Source organism: Pseudopipra pipra, chromosome 14, assembly GCF_036250125.1.
Source record: "Pseudopipra pipra isolate bDixPip1 chromosome 14, bDixPip1.hap1, whole genome shotgun sequence".
In the NCBI taxonomy this organism is placed as follows: Eukaryota; Metazoa; Chordata; class Aves; order Passeriformes; family Pipridae; genus Pseudopipra; species Pseudopipra pipra.
In genome coordinates this window covers 6,001,165-6,019,112 of record NC_087562.1, presented here as the reverse complement: position 1 = coordinate 6,019,112, position 17,948 = coordinate 6,001,165, and the positions used below count along the sequence as shown (strand labels likewise).

Sequence of the window (17,948 nt, the reverse complement as noted above, 5' to 3'; positions counted from 1 at the left end):
TCTGAGGAATTTGACTGGTGTCTCCAGCCCAAGCAACTGTAGCATGTCTACGATGGAAGGAGTTAATAGACACTGAAATTGTTTTATTAAGTAGATTTGCCAGAATTTACTGATTATTAAACCTCATTAGTCGGGGACTTGTACTCCATGTTCTTACCCAGTTGCTGCCTGCTGCCTGCTGGATAGATGGAGGGATGCTGCAGAGATTATTTCTAAGCCCTTCCCCCTTCCCTCTCCCCTCCTCTTCCAGGGCCACATTGGCAGTCCCGGGGGAAACAGAGGAGAGACAGGGAGAGGGCAGGATCCACCAGCTCTCACTCAGCACATTTCACCAGGAAGCCCCAGGAGAGGAGCTGCCCCTCAGGACACCGCCTCCCTTGCAGAGGATCTATCAGTACAACATATGTTACATGAACACACGCGGCTGTTCTCCCCGTCCAGGAAAGCAGGAAAACAAGACGAAGAGCAGAGAGACTGCCATCTCCGGAGTGCTCTGGTGATTTTTTACACGCAAACAATACTGTAAAACATCCCCAGGTGTTTGTGCCGGAGCAGCCGAGCGGTGGGCGGGATGTGCTCTTCACCTGCGGGGCAGGCGGGCACCCGGCAGCAGCACCCGGAGCGCTGGTAAGGAACTTCTCGGAACTTTCCTTGCAATTCTTGCACTTTGGGATAAGAATAAGAAATGCCTTTTAATCTTTAGAGCTGATGAACAAAAGCAAGGATTTGTTTCTGAAAGGAGGGAAGTTAAGGAAGAGGTGAGTGTTTCAACTGCTTCCTCCCTCCAAGCTGATAAAACACTTTCTGTCTGCGTAGCAAAGTTTTCTCCACGGTGGACAAATGGTCCCTCTGTCTTCTCGGTAATTTGCAGTGACACGAGGTCGGGTTGATAAGAATAGTCATCATTTACGCAGCACTTTTCCACTTAAGGAATTTTATAAACCTCTAGTAGCTAATCCCTGCCATACTCCCGAGAGGCAGAGCCGGCGTGCAGGGAAGGAAAGAGGAATCACAATCCGAGCAGTCAAGTTAAAGCAATTAGGAACTTTGCATCCAGCTGATGGCAGGTAATTGACCACTCCATCCCTAATAACTATTAAGCAGCTTAGTTGAGTTAGAGCGTGTTTGAGGGTTTATAGAAATAACAAAGCAAAGCGGCAACTACCGGAAAACAACGATCTAACGATGCCTGAGATCTGCTCCGGGAAGAGCCCGATCTGTTCCCGGTTGGATCTGCAGGCACCCGACCCTCAGTGATAATTATGAATGAGGCTGTAGCTCCTCTGTGCCTGTGTTGCCAGACAACCAATGAGGCTGCAAAGCAAAGCTCATTCACAGGCTGCAGGTTTCAGGAAGAAGCACAGAGGTGACTTTTACTTACAAAACAGGCACTCATTAATTTTTGTGATTTAGGAAAGTAGCTGGAAACACCTTTTGTCTTGCAATAACCTCTGCTATGTTTTCTCCTCCTTGCTGTATCTTCTGGCTGACAGATACCCCTGCTCTGATGCCATTTCGGATGTCCCGGTGAGAACTCTTAGAGATGCCTATTCTCTCCAGAGGCAGTGACCAAGACTATAGTAACATTAGCTACAACTCCTGTAATTCCTTGAGCCACTTCATTCCCATCTGTGTGGAAACCCCTTCTGTCAAAGGGGTCCATTACCAGAGAGCCAGGAGGATTTACCACCCTGACCAAGTCTCTGCGGCCGATCTAAAGACAGAGATCATGATAAATGTTGGAGGCATGAAGTACCTGCTGCCTTGGAGTACTTTAGATGACTTCCCTCTGACCAGACTGAGCAAACTAAAGCTTTGCAGCAGCTACGAAGAAATAATTCAGCTGTGCGATGATTACGATGAAGACACCCAGGAGTTCTTCTTTGACAGGAACCCCAACGCTTTTGGGATGATTGTCAGCTTCCTAGCAGCAGGGAAGCTGATGCTCTTAAGAGACATGTGTGCCTTGTCTTTTCAGGAGGAGCTGAGATACTGGGGGATTGAGGAATCCAACCTGGAGAACTGCTGCTTTCGGAAACTGTTTCAGAAACTGCAGGAGTTGGCCGAGATCCGCAAAGAAGAGGAGCTCCGGAGGAGCAAAGAGGCTACGTGTGTCTTGGATGAGAAAACCAGATTTGGACAGTTTATGAACAGACTCAGAGATATGGTAGAAAATCCCCAGTCAGGACTCCCAGGCAAAGTCTTTGCTTGTCTCTCCATCCTCTTTGTGGCCACCACAGCTGTAAGCCTTTGTGTCAGCACAATGCCGGACTTAAGAGCTGAAGAAGACAGGGTAAGTCAGTCCTTTTTAACTGGTCTAACTACAGAACTAATGAAAGTCTGTACCAGAAAACACAATAATGGCTTAAATGGGTTCTATATTTTTTGAAGTGATATTGAGAATAATGTGAACAAATATTGTACTAATCTTTTAACTAAAATACAAGAAAGCTTCTGGACAGAACAGATATTTCAGCTCTCCAATAAAACACTTTTTTCCTTCTTAGGAAGCAGTTGCCAGTGTAAGATTAAGTTGTTAGCACTGAGACTCTCGAACTGAAATTGTGGAGTTTTCAAGATGCTTTACTCTCTAGTTACAAGAAATGTCTTGTTTGGACACATCAGCTACAGAAATATTTTCCTGTGACATCCTTACTTTTAAAACAGCTGGGTATCTTCCTTTGTGATTAGACAGTCAAATCTTTAAAGAGGAAGAAATATTACTGTTATTGTTACAATGTTACATTTCAATAGCTGCATAAAGATTAAAGGATGAGAGACAGATTAAGTATATTTGCAGATATTGATATTTAAAACCTGTGCCTCCAAAAATCATAATTCCATGCTAACTGAATTCTTTATGTGCCCACATATATATGTACATATTTTAGGAGTAATGCCAAACACTAGCTAAAGTGCTAACTGCATTTAAACCCTCCTCAAATAAGTCATCCACATTAATTCAGGGCAAATAAATCAAGCCTGTATCATACATTAAGGATCTCTATAACATTGCTGTGAATATTTCAAGATTTAAAAGATTTATTTTTCTAATGATAAAACAGAGGAAAGTAACAATACAAAGTTATTGCAGATGTGGTAATGTCCAAATTCATCAAATAACCTTGACTAATCTCTGTAATGAATCCTGTGCTTCATTTGCAAACTGCCCTTTCAAAAGTGCTGAGGAAATCCATGTGAAATAAACTCCCTGCCCCAACCACTGCTGTAAGATAAGACACCCCTCAGAGTATCATATATTGATGAATAAAGTCATTTTTACATCTATAGCACAGCAGAGTGTGCACAATACAAAAATCTGTGTATATTTTACTGCCCAAGCCATGAGTCGAAGCAGCACCGTCATGGTGAAGATGTGTCATGATATTTGATGTCTTTGAATAAAACTAAGGACTGCACAGGAGGCTGAAATCTAAGATAATTTCCATTTTAACCCCTTGAATATTAACTTACACTTGCATAGGGAGACTATAAGGAATAAGCCTGATGCTCTTGCAGCCTTGCACAGCTATTACTTTTTGGCAGGAAAAGCTGTTATCACTGTTCCAATAATTCTTCTGAGGAAGTACTTTAAATATAGAACATCCTTCTCAGAGATGTACAAACATTACAAACTCTGCTCCAGCAAGTGCTTCCTACTAACTTTGTTAATGGAAGTAGCCCAATGCTTTTTATCCTAATTTCCCAACCACTGCAGAAAAAGCTTTTATAAATACTTCCCATGAAAAAGAACAAGTACATGATGTTTCAGAGCTCAGCCAGAAGTAACATATTGTGTGTTTTAAAAATAATTAACTGTAAGTTAGAAAGGGAAGCTCGCTGAGGGTTATAAGTGTATCTGGTAGCTGCAGTGGAGCTGCTGTTCCTGGATTTCCTATAAAACATGGATGACATTACTATTTAGAGATTTGCATTTATGTCACTACTTTAAAAACAAGCAAACTGGTGTGAAACAGGCTCAAAAGATGGAATGTTTAAAGTGCAGGGGAGAGGATAAAGGATGAACTTGAGCAAAGGACCACATTTGTCCAAATATTTAGAAGCATCCCATAGTTTACACTTAACAGCACCAGCCTAATGCACTTTGTCACTGAGTCCCAGAAGCACAGAACAGAGTATTAAAAGTCCTATTACTTGAATCATGTGAAATTATGCCATAGAAAACATAGGGGAATATACAAGACAAAATACTCTTGGGCTTGTGGAAAGCAGAGAATCTGAACTACTAAAGAGCAGGTTTTTTAATCCTTACTTTTCCATCCCTAAATTCTTATCTTTCAACACCTGAGATTTTCTTACTGGGATCTCAAAAGAGAATTTTGGCTATAACTGGACAAATAACTCCATGAATTTAATTGACTAAAAATAGTACCTGGCTGCAGCTGAGTCATACTTAGGTAAATTGTAACTCCAGGTTGATTTGTAACTCAAAACTGTTCACTGACCTCAGAAAGAGATTCCAAGATGAGACCACATTTACCAGCAACCAAGGACAGGCATTCAGAATCTGAAATTTTGGCTTTTTGGGCTGAACACAGTGGTGACTCAATATCTGTTTGCTCAGTGACAGAAAACAGTCAAATTCCTTCCCAAAGTTTCTGAACCACCTGTGATTTCACATCTGAATTCTATCCTGAGGTTCATTAATTAATCAGTTAAAGCTTGGCAAGACCTCAGTGGCAAAGGTGCTTACAAGTACTGCAAGGATCTATTTTCCAATGTCACTAACACTGGAAATTGAATTTATCCATTCTGAAATACAAACAAAAAAAGATTTACCTCTGATGCACATGTACCACTCTAGGGTCCTGTTTCTCCTCATCACAGACACATTAAAGAGTGAGAACTGGCTCAAGGAGAAGGATTAGAATCAAAAACAAAAAACAAAAAAATGAAAAATAATACAAGGTGACTTCCACTTCACTCACTTTGCTCAGAGGCTGCTGATCCCACCCTGCAGGCACATCAAATCCCTTGTCCTTTCAGCAGCTGCTAAACCAGGTCTGCTCAGGAGGGAGAAAAGCTGCCTGGGCAGGCAGAAGAGCAAACAGGAGTCCTCACTATCCGAGGGAAAGTGAAAACTCCAGTCTCTGGGAGAGGGATGGCAAGGAGCCAAGGAAAGAGCATCTGCATCAGGGAAGCCCAGTCACCCTGGCAACCAGAGGGGAGGGAAGGATCCATCTCCATGGGCAGCAGGGAAGGGAGGGGAGGGTTTGCTTAAAGGTAGGAGCACAGCTGAAAGTAAAATAAAGAAGGAGTTGCTATAACTGATACCATGCACACACTGCAGAATATGTCAAATGCCATTTAGGAACCTCCTCGTTAGAGATATGAAAGAAAAATAGAGATTTGGGCAAACAGTTCTGTAAGTAAGTATCACATGTGCACCTGCCATGAATCCCAACCCAGAGTGAGCAGTCCCAGCAGAAGGAAGCCAAGAGTTCAGGAAAACTGTAGGGCAGCAAATGAATAGCTCTAGTGATGTCAATTTTAAGTCTGACCATGAAATAAATATACAAAAGGCTAAGGAAAGAGGAGTCATCAAAACAACCAAAATGTCACATTTTCCAAGAGTTATACATCCTTGTCCGTGATAATTGCTTTTATTCTTTATGGAGATCAAACAGTCTTTGGTAAAGAAGCAAATAAAATATCACCAAAATACAGCAATCAAGGCACATGTGTACGTAAAGATAGAAAAAAGGCATATTTGGAGATAAACTGTTACTGATCTGAATGGGCAGCCTGAGAAAACTAAAAGTCTGAATCAGAGACCACCCACATAGAGGATAATAAAGATGAAGGGACAAAATACACCAGTATTGCCCTTAAATGAAGGAATTAAGATCATCCCACTAGAGAGAAGGCAAAAATCCCATCAAAGTCCCCCCAAAGCCCCAATCCCACATAAGAGTTACAACCAGGATCCAAGAGGTGTAACTGCAATAGTCACTGCTCAGCACATCCAACCCAGAGGGGAAAACATCCTTACACCAGGGAACTATGGAATTAAGCCACTGTAGAAGAGTCTGGAGGGGCAGAACACTTTGAAGCACTCTTGGGATTTTCCTGAGGCTGAGATATTTCATTTAATGAGTCCCTAAAATTGGCGTCCTCTCGAGAAATGACTCAGTAGAAAGGACCCAGCGAGGTCTTTGCTTTGGGAAGGCAAGGAAACGAAGGTCAGGGGGAAGAAGAAGAATAAAAAAACCCAGATATTTCCCTTCCCTGACCTTGTTAAGACTATTTTTGTATTTGCTCTTAACTGACCTTGAGAAGGTTGTAATTGCTGTAGGTATTGCATGGAACCTAATGAAACACAACCCACAGAAGCTGCAACCACTGTTCTCTCATGAGAAGATTTTATCTTTAAACTCAGAATATTCATTTTTTTTTAAAGCTTCCATTCCTGGAGTAATTTCGTTATTTGAAAATCTAATTCCTTTTCGAAGAGTAAGTTTTTGGTCTGTGGTTGCACTTAGAACCCAGAAAGCATAAACATATGTAAAGAACCCAATACTTAACATATAGAAGCACTTTTAAATTTATTTTTTTTTCATTCTGCACCATTATTCTGGAGGCCCTGACTTATGCTTTTCAATGTCTGATATTGCTGAAGTTGTCTGTATGACACTGAAGCCAGAATATTTGGCTTGTACACTGGAGGAAACTGCCAAGAAACACATTTTCTTTAAAAATGGAATAATTTTGCTTTACAGGGGAAAAAACAATTTATTTACCTTACTGTGAAGAGAAACAAAATCTAGTGCTCATTTACAAGTGTAAGACTATAAAGAATATGTCTACATGCCCATCTATAAATATACTGGTATATACATATGACTTGAAATTACTTGGAACAAAATAAAGCTGGATGTGCTTTGGGTTTATTGCATTGGCTCAAGCACATTATTCTGTGTTCTTATCAGGTCACCTTCTGTGGACACTCCCTCTCCTAAATTATCTAGGCATCTAGTACAATTCTGATTTCTTCTAAGCATTTTGATCAGCAAAGAAAGTATTGCAGCATTTTAAAGTGGGAAAATGTGCTTCACTGAAGCCCCAAAACCCTCCTGGTCTAGGTGTACTCAGCACAGCAGAATCCAGCCAATTTATTTGCTTCATGGACTGAAGGAGTTAAATTAATAATGACTGAAGAAAGATGAAATAAGAAGCCATTAAATCAGAGTATTCAAGCCTAGGACTTCGAAATATATATATATATATATATAAATTATTGTTTAATGGGATCTACCTTTTTTTTTGAGGCTTGGATGTCACTCAGTAATGTTAAAGGATTGGACCTTGAGATTGCACTGTTACATTAACACTCTGATTTCATAGTTCCACGTTACAAGTAACTATTTTCCAAGCATCTGCAAAGAGAATTGCATATTTCAGCATTAACTCTATTATGTACAGCATAGATAAAGCTCATATTACTTAAGCCCTGCTCTCCACAGCCAAAGAAGGTACTGCAGGGGTGGCCACTGCTGACCCTCTGCGTCCCAGAAAACAATTTTCTTCAGAAACTCGGGACACTCCAGTGAGGAAAAGGGCTCTACACGGCTTTCCAAAGCTGGCTCTGCCAGTCCAAGGCCCAGTGTTCAGAAAGCACAATTAGACATTATTAGTTTGCCTGATGTTCATCCAGTTTTGGCTGTGTCCCAACAGCACTAAGTCTCCGAGCTTTGCACGCCATGCTGGGGGGACACCCAGCTGTTCCAGCTGCTGGGCAATACATGATTTAGTAAATCCCTTCTTTGGGAAGGTGGGTATTCCCTCTGAGGGAGGTGCTGTATCTCTGGAAAACTCTATTTGAAACCAATGCATCCTCCAAGTTGCTAGCAATAATGCCACAAGTATTAAAAATAATATGTGCTGCAGAAATGCCTCTTTTGCTATGATGAAAATCTTTGAGGACTCTTCAGTCTGCTGCTGCAGTCAAATTCACAGTCTGGTGTTTGAATTCTGAGCCAAAAAAAAAATCATAGAACGGTTTGGCTTGGAAGGAACCTTAAAGATCATCTGATTTCCACCCCCTGCCATGGGCAGGGACACCTTCCACTATCCCAGGTTGCTCCAAGCCCCGTCCCACCTGGCCTTGGACACTTTCAGGGATGGGGCAGCCACAGCTTCTCTGGGCAACCTGTGCCAGGGCCTAATTTCTAATTATAAAATCTAATTGTGAATTCCATTGCAGCATCAGGGCTTTGAACTGCATATGTTGTGTTCATTCCCACAGTGTCAGCACCTCCTGTTAGCATTAGTATTTTCCCTTATAACAGATTCAACCATACTTGAGACCTCTTGTAAAGCCCGTACTACACAGATACAAAAAGGAGTTTCTGCTCCGAAGAACTTACAGTGTAGTGAGAAAAGAAGCAGAGAAGAAACAGTAACAAGGCAAATGATTTGACCAGCAGCAAAACTGTCAGTTGAAGGTCATCCTCTCAAGTCTCAGATAAATACCTTGTCATTTTGAATATATTGCTCTTCACAGTTACAAAATTAACTCTGTTAAATTTCTTACTAGAAAAACAAGAAAAAGATCATTCTTCCACACCTTTCTCCTAATACAAACACTTTGGAGTCACCACCTGGTTTAAATCAAATTCAGATTCTTCACAAATCAATTGATTCTCACAGTATTTGCAGAATAAAGACCCAAGCTTAAAAGTTAATTGAAATATTTTATTTTAGTTACACTTCTGACCCAGAGGACATAATTATGTGTTGGACACAGAGGTAATAATTTCTTTCTATGTTCTAGCGTCCACATTAATACAATCCCAATATTAGTTCAGTTTCCTCAAATATTCTAGTTGTAGTAATTGTTTCCCTAAGTCCAAACTTCTTTCCCATAAAGCAGAATGAGTGGGAACTCATTGTGTGCTCAGAATACACAGCACTCCTTTAACAGGCTCATCATCCTCTAAATCAGGTTACAGTCTCTTTCTCAGCAGGCTGTAACCTCCTGTTTTTATTGCATCAGTCTGAAACTGTAAATCCATGTGCTGAAGTGATCCATAACACAGGGTTTTCAAGCTCTCCCTAACCCTCATTTGATTCAGCAGAGCATGGTTTAATTATTCCAATAGCAGCGGCAATGCAGCCGCAGTGATTCAGCAGTACCTGCAGCACTGCAGCTGGGTCCCACAGCTCAGGTATGCAGGGAACACACCCTGGCACGACACTGCCTAACAGAGTCATCCCTTAACAGCCAAAAGGGATTTCTCCCCTGTACCTGTTCATTTCCTGCTGCCAGCTGGGATAAGAACAGCCTGGAGCTGGTTGGGTACCTCAGTTCCTTACATCGAGGTCTTGGTTTGCCTCTGCTCCTGCCTAACCACTCTCTAGAATTTGCAGCCTCCCCCTCTATCCCCATTGCTTTGGAGCTGTGGGCAGGCAAGAGTAAGAGTCAAAGCTTGTTTTTCACTATACCCTTAGTTTGTATTTTTCCCACAGAGGGAACTGCTTGGGGAAAAGCTGTAGACCAGGATGCACTGACCAGGGATAACCTTGAGAAGAGCAAAAGGCTGGAAAACAGCTCCCTGCCCAGGAATGGCAACCTTGAGCTTAGAGAGGGAAATTCCTGCTAGTTTTGCTTCTAAATCCTCCACACAGAGGGCTGAATGTTTTTGGACAAAGGGCCAGGCTGCAAGAAGAGCAGCCTTGCTGGGATAAGTGCTGGACAGCACAAGCTGGCAGAAGGCAGGTCTAGAGCCACAATACAGGATGATCCCATCTGCTGCCACTTCAGTGGACACTGGCCTCTGTCCACAAAACACTGGATCAGAGGAAGGATCTGAGCAGTAACTGACTGCACTTGACTGTGCCAAACAAAATCTGGACCTGCCAGAGTAAATTTAGCAGATGTGAATCGTGACCTTGCACAAGCCACGGGGCCAGGTGTGTTTTTGGTGTGAAGGATGATGTTCTGGCAGCCTGAACTTTGACTGCAGAGCGTTAAGAAGGTCCTGTGTTTAAGGAAACTCCTTTAGGACTCCAACAGGAGTCAGAATCAAGAACATCAAGCATATTGCTCTGTGAGCTCCTTCCCTGCTTTGTTTTGGGCTGTTTAGCCCAGGTGACTGAGCACCAGAAGAGCCTTTACTCGAAGCAATCACTGCTGCATCTCAGGCAGATCTGGCTGGGAAGAGGATTCAGACCCTTTCAGTCCATTGCTCATCTGTGCTATGATGATGAGCCAGCTTGTTTCCATAAACATACCCTGGGAACAACAGTGTTTGCATACAGTGGTTCAATCATGGCTTCTGGCTGGGTTCAAGGACTTTTAGCAACTTGGCTTCATAAATAACGTGAGATGCCTTCCTTCTAAGTGTGCTGTGTAAGCAGCATATCTACATATTGCTGATGCACATGTTGATTTCCACTCCAGAGCTCTGAATATATAAAGGTCAAAAATATTAAACTATATGTATGGCATGATTCTGAAATAATCCATATACTGATCAAGCAGGGCTTGTTAGCAAAGTGTTTTACAAGCATTGGAGGAACTTTTGCCACTTAACTAAGAAATAGATTATTTGACACAAGAAACACTTGGTATCACTAACACTATCCTGAGCAGTATTCACTGGCAAGCACAGAAAGGAGATAGTGAGAAATGCTGTAGGTTTCCTTCTTTTACATCTCAGACTCCAGCCTGTTTATAGACCGTGTGAAATCACAAATTACACTCCACAGAAAACAGGTTCAGATTACTGTCAATAAACTTCCACTTAGAGTCAGTCACAACAAGGGCAGAAAGTTGGTACCTATCCAATTCTATTCTCATACAGCTGCAGCACTGCACTCCCAATATAACGGGAATAACAGGATTTCTTTCTGCAATTTACCCCTAATTAAGAGGGACAAAAGGGTAAACATACATTGCAAAAAGCGTTGAGGTAAATCCTTGGCAGATCAGGTAATATATAACATATATATAATGTATAATTCAGTCTCCCTGGGCATTACCAAAATTATCGATGCATGTAAAGATATTATTTTCACTAGATGAGATTTATATCTCTTGTAGATTAGGTTAGAGCTGCACAGCTCTGAGATCTGATTTTGTTTATTATCCTCAATGTCATTACACTTTAATTAATGTTTTCTGGTGAACTAAGAGGGCACTTGGCCAGGAAATGAGGTATGTGAGGGGCACATAGCTCAAGCCCATTTAGCTTGGATTCACAATTGGTGAATAAATTTCTATTTTGGAAACTCACCCATGCAATTGAGGTCTGAGATTTAACTGTCACACATTACTCTGGAGGTGCTGAATTCCTGAACCTCAAATCCTTTCCAGAAAAGGTACCCCAAGAAAGCTGCAGTAACACTTACTAGAGTCACACAGTTTCCCACTGTTACAATTATTACATCATATGTACAATATACATATTGTCCTTACACAGATCCAGGTGACTGAAACTTTTTTGAACAGTGTACACTAAAACCAAAAAAAGTGATTGAATTCTTTATCATAAACTGGATATAAATTTGACTCTGTAACCTACAGCTCACCCACACTTTAAAACTGCATGGCCAAACTTCACAGAAGAGCAATTCAGCTTGATTATAGAACACACCTCCTTTGGCTCAGGGAGCTGAAGAACAAGGGGGAATGGCTTTAAACTGAAAGAGGGTTGGTTTAGATGAGATATTGGGAAAAAATTCTTCCCTGTGAGGGTGGAGAGGCCCTGGCACAGGTTGCCTGGAGAAGCTGTGGCTGCCCCATCCCTGGAAGTGTTCAAGGCCAGGCTGGACAGGGCTTGGAGCAACCTGGGCTAGTGGAAGGTGTCCCTGCCCATGGCAGGGAGCTGGAACAAGATTCCAAGGTTCCTTTCAACCCAAACATTCTATGAAGCTCTGGAGTGGAAAATAGAAGCCAGGAGGTTTGCCTTGGGCACCTGTTTCCTCAGGCTGTTGGAACAGGGCACTGGCCTAACTGGACTCAGCACTGCTGTTCTTATATTTTACTATGAACCTATTTTTTCATATCTGAAGAGAAGTTAACAAAAATATCCTAAAATGAACAATGTCAGTCTAACACTGTGAGCTCCAGCTCATCAGAGAACACAGAAAATAAGCTACTGCCTTATACAGCAATAATAAAGAGGAAGCTTGAATTGCTTATTATCTCTGGTGGTACAGGAGTTTGAAACAACTCCTTTGCTTCTTTGAGGTGGTTTATAAATTTAAGAAACCACTCAATATTTCAGGCATCAGGCTCAGTATATATCTTTTAGATACGAAATATTGTTTCCTTCACTGCTGAGCCAAACGCTCATTTCACACGTAAGATCAATACCAGGCACTCATTTTATGACATTTATATCATATGAGGCAGAATTTCTGCCAGAGGCAAGTTCCATAAGTCCTGATGAATTCTTGCATTGTTGAAAAGTAAATCTGCAGGATGAATAAAGAGTTATATACTCGCTCACCACTGGCTCTGTGATAACTGTTCTCCCATCAGAGCTCATGAAGGTTTCAGTACTGATTGATGCTACCATAGAGTAAAACATGTTGAAAATACCCACCCAAAATATGCTGTTGTCAGCTATAAATAAAACCTCACCTTCCCCTCTTGTTCACAGTCAGCACTATACTGGCATGGAGCTTTTACAGCTTCCACTGCACTCATGGTACTTCATGTTCAAAACTGCAGGCAGGAAAAGAAAATGGTCAGTGAGAAACTGGACTGAAAGATTTGAAAATAAAATTCTGCTCCAGTTAGTGGTGAGGAATTTGCTGTGTTTTGTGTTGGCAGGTCCTGAACACTAAAATTTCCCAAGTAGGTTTGTTTTGTTCAGAAAGAAGAAATACATGAAAGTTGTTGTGGCAGAGAAATTTCCTTATTGGCCATGTAGGCAAAAAAACCTCTCTTTCATGCATCAGGATATTTGGGCCATAATTTGACAGTTCACTGAAATTAACTAATGGGAACGTGGTGTCAACAGCAAATTTGACATCTCCCATGGCACAGAGGCATCAGTATTTTGATAAGAACATAGATTTGAAGTCTGTATGTTATTCTGTCTGTTCTTCAGACAACAGTCGTAAGTGGAACATAAACCACTGAGTTCTAAAAATCCTCAAAAACACTGGGAGAAACAGAAATTGGCTTTGGTAATTAATATTTCCTCTTTCCCCCCTCTTATTCCAAATTTTGCTGCTTTTGAACAGGATGTTCGAAAGGACCAAGAAAGTTTAAATAGACTGATATTAGAGAGGGATATTCTATATAAATCATGTAATTAATATTACATAATGTACACAAATGTTCCTAATATATTAAACTTGCCCATACGAACTCATTGCATGAAATCTATCTCCCAAATGTGATGTCAACAAGCACATTCTCATTAAACACCATAGTCAGACACTGTGATATTTTCATTCTTTTTGTTGCTGCAGCAGAAAAAGGGACTGTGGTTTCATAGAGTGATGTGGAAACATTTCTGAAATGACTTTTGCAAGGTACATAAAAAAGACAAAGTGTGCTAAGAGTGGAGAACTCCCTATCCTTTACATGCACAACTATGCTCAGAGGGAGAATAAAATGCACAACAACATTCCCGAAAAGTTTGATCTGAAGGATGCTTATATCTGAAAAAAGGAAATACACATTTCAGAAACTGCCAGCACAAATTGCTTTCTCTAAATATATGTAACTTTCCATGGAGAGTACTGAGGCAACTGAGGATGGCAAGGAAAAAAAAATCTCCCAACCAGTTCTTACAATGCTACACCTTGAAACTACACAGTTCAAAAAACACCCTGGATCTTATTGGTTAGAACTTCCAGCAAACAAAATTTCTTTTCTATTTTTCAAGGAAGAAACAGTGAAAGCTACACAATGATCTGAGAGCAATGTCACCTGTAAATTTATGAAGGGAAATAAATAGCAGATGCACTGGAAATTCAGCCCAGTTAACAAAAAATAAAATAAATCTTGATGGGAACAATGAATAATTCACAGGCCACATCACTGGAGTGACCACAGGCGGGTCTGTGCACGGTCCAGGCTGCACTGTACAAATAATTTAGAGCTCAGAAAGAGTGAACACTGCATAACACAAGTGCTGATTGCAGGCAATCTCCTGCAGCCCAGTCAGCAGCTCTGCAAACATCAAGGCACTCCAGCACTGCCACAGCCCTGGCTGCAAATGGAGCCAGAACCTGATCCTGCAAGTGGGGCTCTGGTAGGGCCAAGACTTCAATACCTCTTGTGGTGTTTGCTTTTAGAGGTAAATTGTGAACTTGACAGTTTACTGTGTAGAAAGGAAAATCCCCCAAATGGTGCTACAGAGCTAAATTGTTCTGAGGGTTAGACAGGGTAAATATATCCCTAAGGGAAATGTTGCCACTTTACTTGGGGAACCTCAGGTGGCCAAAGCCATAACCACTGCCTGAACAAAAAGACTTGTTACCCCTGAGTGCAGCAGGAATTCTAACATGAGGTACACTCTAAAGCCCATCACACTGCACTGCAGAGAGTAACTGAACTCAATTGGTAGTTGATTAGTAGTAGGGGTATGTGTTTCCTGCAGTGCTTTTAATCAATATTGCTCATGAAATTTGGCTGAAAATGGCTGACTCTATGAGGGACTCTTCCACTAAATTGCTAAATTCCAGACACAGGCCATCAGGAAAAGTGCAGACAAAAGCCCTGACTTCATTCTTCAGAGGTTACAAAAAAGCCTTTCACAAAACAAAGGGTCTGCAGATATTCCTGAATAGCACATGGCCACTCTGTTCTCCCAAAGAGGTTCTTTCTCTGCACAGATCCTCCTTCATCGTCCCCAGTTCTGCTTGACCTTCTGCAGTTGTGAACATGCCAGAGATGCAAGTCCCTGTTCTGCAAGAACACGAGAAGAATCCTGAACCTTGCTAAGCCTTCACGTATCAAAGTTGCAGTTGAAAAGAGACGTGTGCTAAATATTAACTTCCAAGTAGCATCAAAATCTCAACTGAAATTTGCACCTCCTACATTTGGGCTTCCTTGAACATGCAATGACCACCCATATTCTGAGTCCAGCCTGGAATTTCAAAGGGTTGTGATACTGGTCAATCCCTTTCTCTGGTTCCCAGTTACAGCTGAGATTTCTCATCTTCACCAGAAATCCAAACCCCAGACAGTGGATTTTGATTACATGCTGTGCAAAGGAAAGCACACAAGGCTGCTTCAAAGTCAGCCAAAGTCCATGCAAGACTCCAGTTCACTTCAGCTGGTTTAAGATTAGAGCTGCAATCCCAATGTTTGCACTGGTGCAAGAATTTGAACAGCAGCATGCCACTGTGAGAATATCATAAAATACCTGTTAGGTGGAATTTTTCAATAAACTTATTCCCAACACTTAAAAACTAAAAGCCCATCATTAGTCTCATTATAAGACAAGGGTTATTAACCCTGAGTATTTTATTTCTGTGTATAAGGACAGGAATATATCTGCACAGGCTTATAAATCAGTCAAGTTTAAATTGATTTCTGTTTGAGGTTGGAAAGTGAGACTTACAGGATGCATGCCAGGAGTTTATATAGAGGTGGGTTTTATTCATTTAGCCTGGAACAAGCAGTCTAATAAAAATAATAATCATCTAATAATAAAATAAGCTGGGAGAAAAGTCTGTTCATTTAAATATTTCACATGCTCGTTATTCTCTGCACACAGCTGAAAGATGGCTTTCATACAACTACCTGCTGCTGGGATTTGTTTATCTCTGATACCAGTGACTCAAGCAGATCCATATTGCTTCTCCCTTGGTGTTTTTGGTTGCTGGTTCACAGATTGTTCTTTTGTTTAACTCTCTCTTTGTTTTGTGTCAGGGTGAGTGTTCCCAGAAGTGCTATTACATCTTCGTCATAGAGACCATCTGCGTGGCTTGGTTTTCCCTGGAGTTCCTCCTCCGTTTCATCCAGGCAAGGAGCAAGTGTCAGTTCTTCAAAGGACCCCTGAACATAATTGACTTCTTGGCCATTTCCCCCTACTACGCTTCCCTCATCTTCTCAGAGGACGACTCCAACGAGGAGGATGACAGGCCAAGCAGCAGCAGCAACACGTACCTGGAGAAGGTTGGTTTGGTGCTACGGGTTCTACGTGCCTTGCGGATCTTGTACGTCATGCGCCTTGCCCGGCACTCCCTGGGCCTGCAGACCTTGGGCCTCACAGTTCGGAAGTGCACGCGGGAATTCGGGCTGCTCTTACTCTTCCTGTGCGTGGCTGTCACTCTGTTCTCTCCTTTGGTTTATCTGGCTGAGAACGAATCCGGGAGGGTGCTGGAGTTCACCAGCATTCCCGCCTCTTACTGGTGGGCCATCATCTCCATGACCACCGTGGGCTACGGAGACATGGTCCCACGGAGCGTCCCGGGGCAGATGGTGGCTCTCAGCAGCATCCTCAGCGGGATCCTCATCATGTCCTTTCCTGCAACATCAATATTCCACACATTCTCCCACTCCTACTCGGAGCTGAGGAAGGAACACGAACGGTTGCAGTCGCAGCTGAACAGAGCTAAGAACGCCAACCGCGCCGGCGAGAGCGACACCTTCAACGAGACAGACAGCCTGATCCTGGAGGAGCAGGCATCTCCCATCAAATACATCTACACAGGGAACTGAGCCTGGCTCTAGAGCATTCCCAGACACACACCAACAAAACACACAAAGCAAAGCATCAGCATAGGTTACAGCACTGTCATCCCTTCTGGCGTAGGTATAAGCAGCAGTCAGCCCAACACAGCCAGCTCTGACAAATCCCCACGGAGCTGGAGGTTGGGAGAAGGTCAAAAGTCAGTTTATTCAATAATAAATACTCCTTCTCTGTGACTAACAAGAATGAACTTTGTCTCTACCATCATGTATCTTGCTGAATACCTAATAACAAACCAGCTTCTGTTGGCACAAACACACTCGTTATTTTATTTGCCTTCGAGTTTCCAATGTTCTTGCAATTAATATCTTGAGCCAAGCATTAGAACACATTCTTTGAGGGCTGGTGTTGTTATACAAAGTTCATCCACCAGGCACACAGATAAAAATCTCAATTCTGTATCTAAAGCCAGTAATATGCTTAAAATAAAATGACTATATGTGAAAGCTTTCAAAGTTTGCCTGTAGCCAGATGATCAATCTATAACTAACAAACTGCACTGCTATTGTATAAAACAGTGTTTGCAAGAGCATTTGCTTGAAATGCAGCCACAGTCTGCAGACTGTTAAAGTATCATACTAGACAGCAAAAGTCTTCAAATTTCTTTTTCACATACTTATTTAAAATAATAATGAGGAATAAAAAAGCCCAGGCTTATTGACCACATTCAAGTGTTGGTGTTATCTTTTTCGCTGGATGTGATAGTTCCTCTAGAAGAAAGCTAAAAGATAGACTTATTGAAAATGAGATAACTCAGGATATATATAACCTTTATATATCCAAAGGTATAAATAGTAAAGAATGAGGTAAATGATTGCTGGAGAGGAAGCAGGAGTGATCTCCTAATGCTAATGAAGATGTCCCTTTTGGGATGTCCAAGTATAGTCAGAAGGAAGCAATATGAATATGCAGGAGTCAATGCTGCTTCATGGGACAGTCTGGATGGTCTTGTACAATTTGAGCTTTGGGATGGTGTGAACAAAGTTGGTGAAAACCAAGTCTGAAAGGCCAGGTGTGCATAGACACCTGGGTGTCCAGGCCCACATCAGCTCACAGCACACAGACAGTGCTGTTGACACCCCCAGGACATTGACAGGCCGAATTTTGGGCATGTATTTAAGCATGGAGATTAATCAAGGCCTAAATTAGTTTTTAATCAGATTTTCAGCTTTCATTATTCCATTTCTTAAACCTCGCCAAGGTCCCCACGACTTTGGGACGGAGCAAAGCTCAGGGAAGTGCCCGTTCCCGGGAAGCAGCTTT

At 41.8% G+C, this 17,948-nt stretch overlaps 1 protein-coding gene and 1 long non-coding RNA gene across 2 annotated transcripts in view; one reads left to right on the top strand and one right to left on the bottom strand.

The window, feature by feature from the left end:
• Window positions 1-5,124, bottom strand: part of LOC135422023 (uncharacterized) — a 66,824-nt gene extending 61,700 nt beyond the window's left edge. Inside the window, exon 1 of the long non-coding RNA XR_010434285.1 lies at window positions 4,950-5,124. This is a non-coding gene — a long non-coding RNA (uncharacterized LOC135422023). The remainder of the gene's footprint in view (window positions 1-4,949) is intronic.
• On the top strand, window positions 175-17,351 carry KCNG4 (potassium voltage-gated channel modifier subfamily G member 4). The gene is made up of 3 exons (XM_064670963.1): window positions 175-627; window positions 1,494-2,293; window positions 15,863-17,351. Exons 2-3 carry the CDS (start codon window positions 1,544-1,546, stop codon window positions 16,652-16,654), a joined length of 1,542 nt encoding a protein of 513 aa, XP_064527033.1. The 5' UTR covers window positions 175-627; window positions 1,494-1,543; the 3' UTR covers window positions 16,655-17,351.
• The last annotated feature ends 597 nt before the right edge of the window (window positions 17,352-17,948 follow it).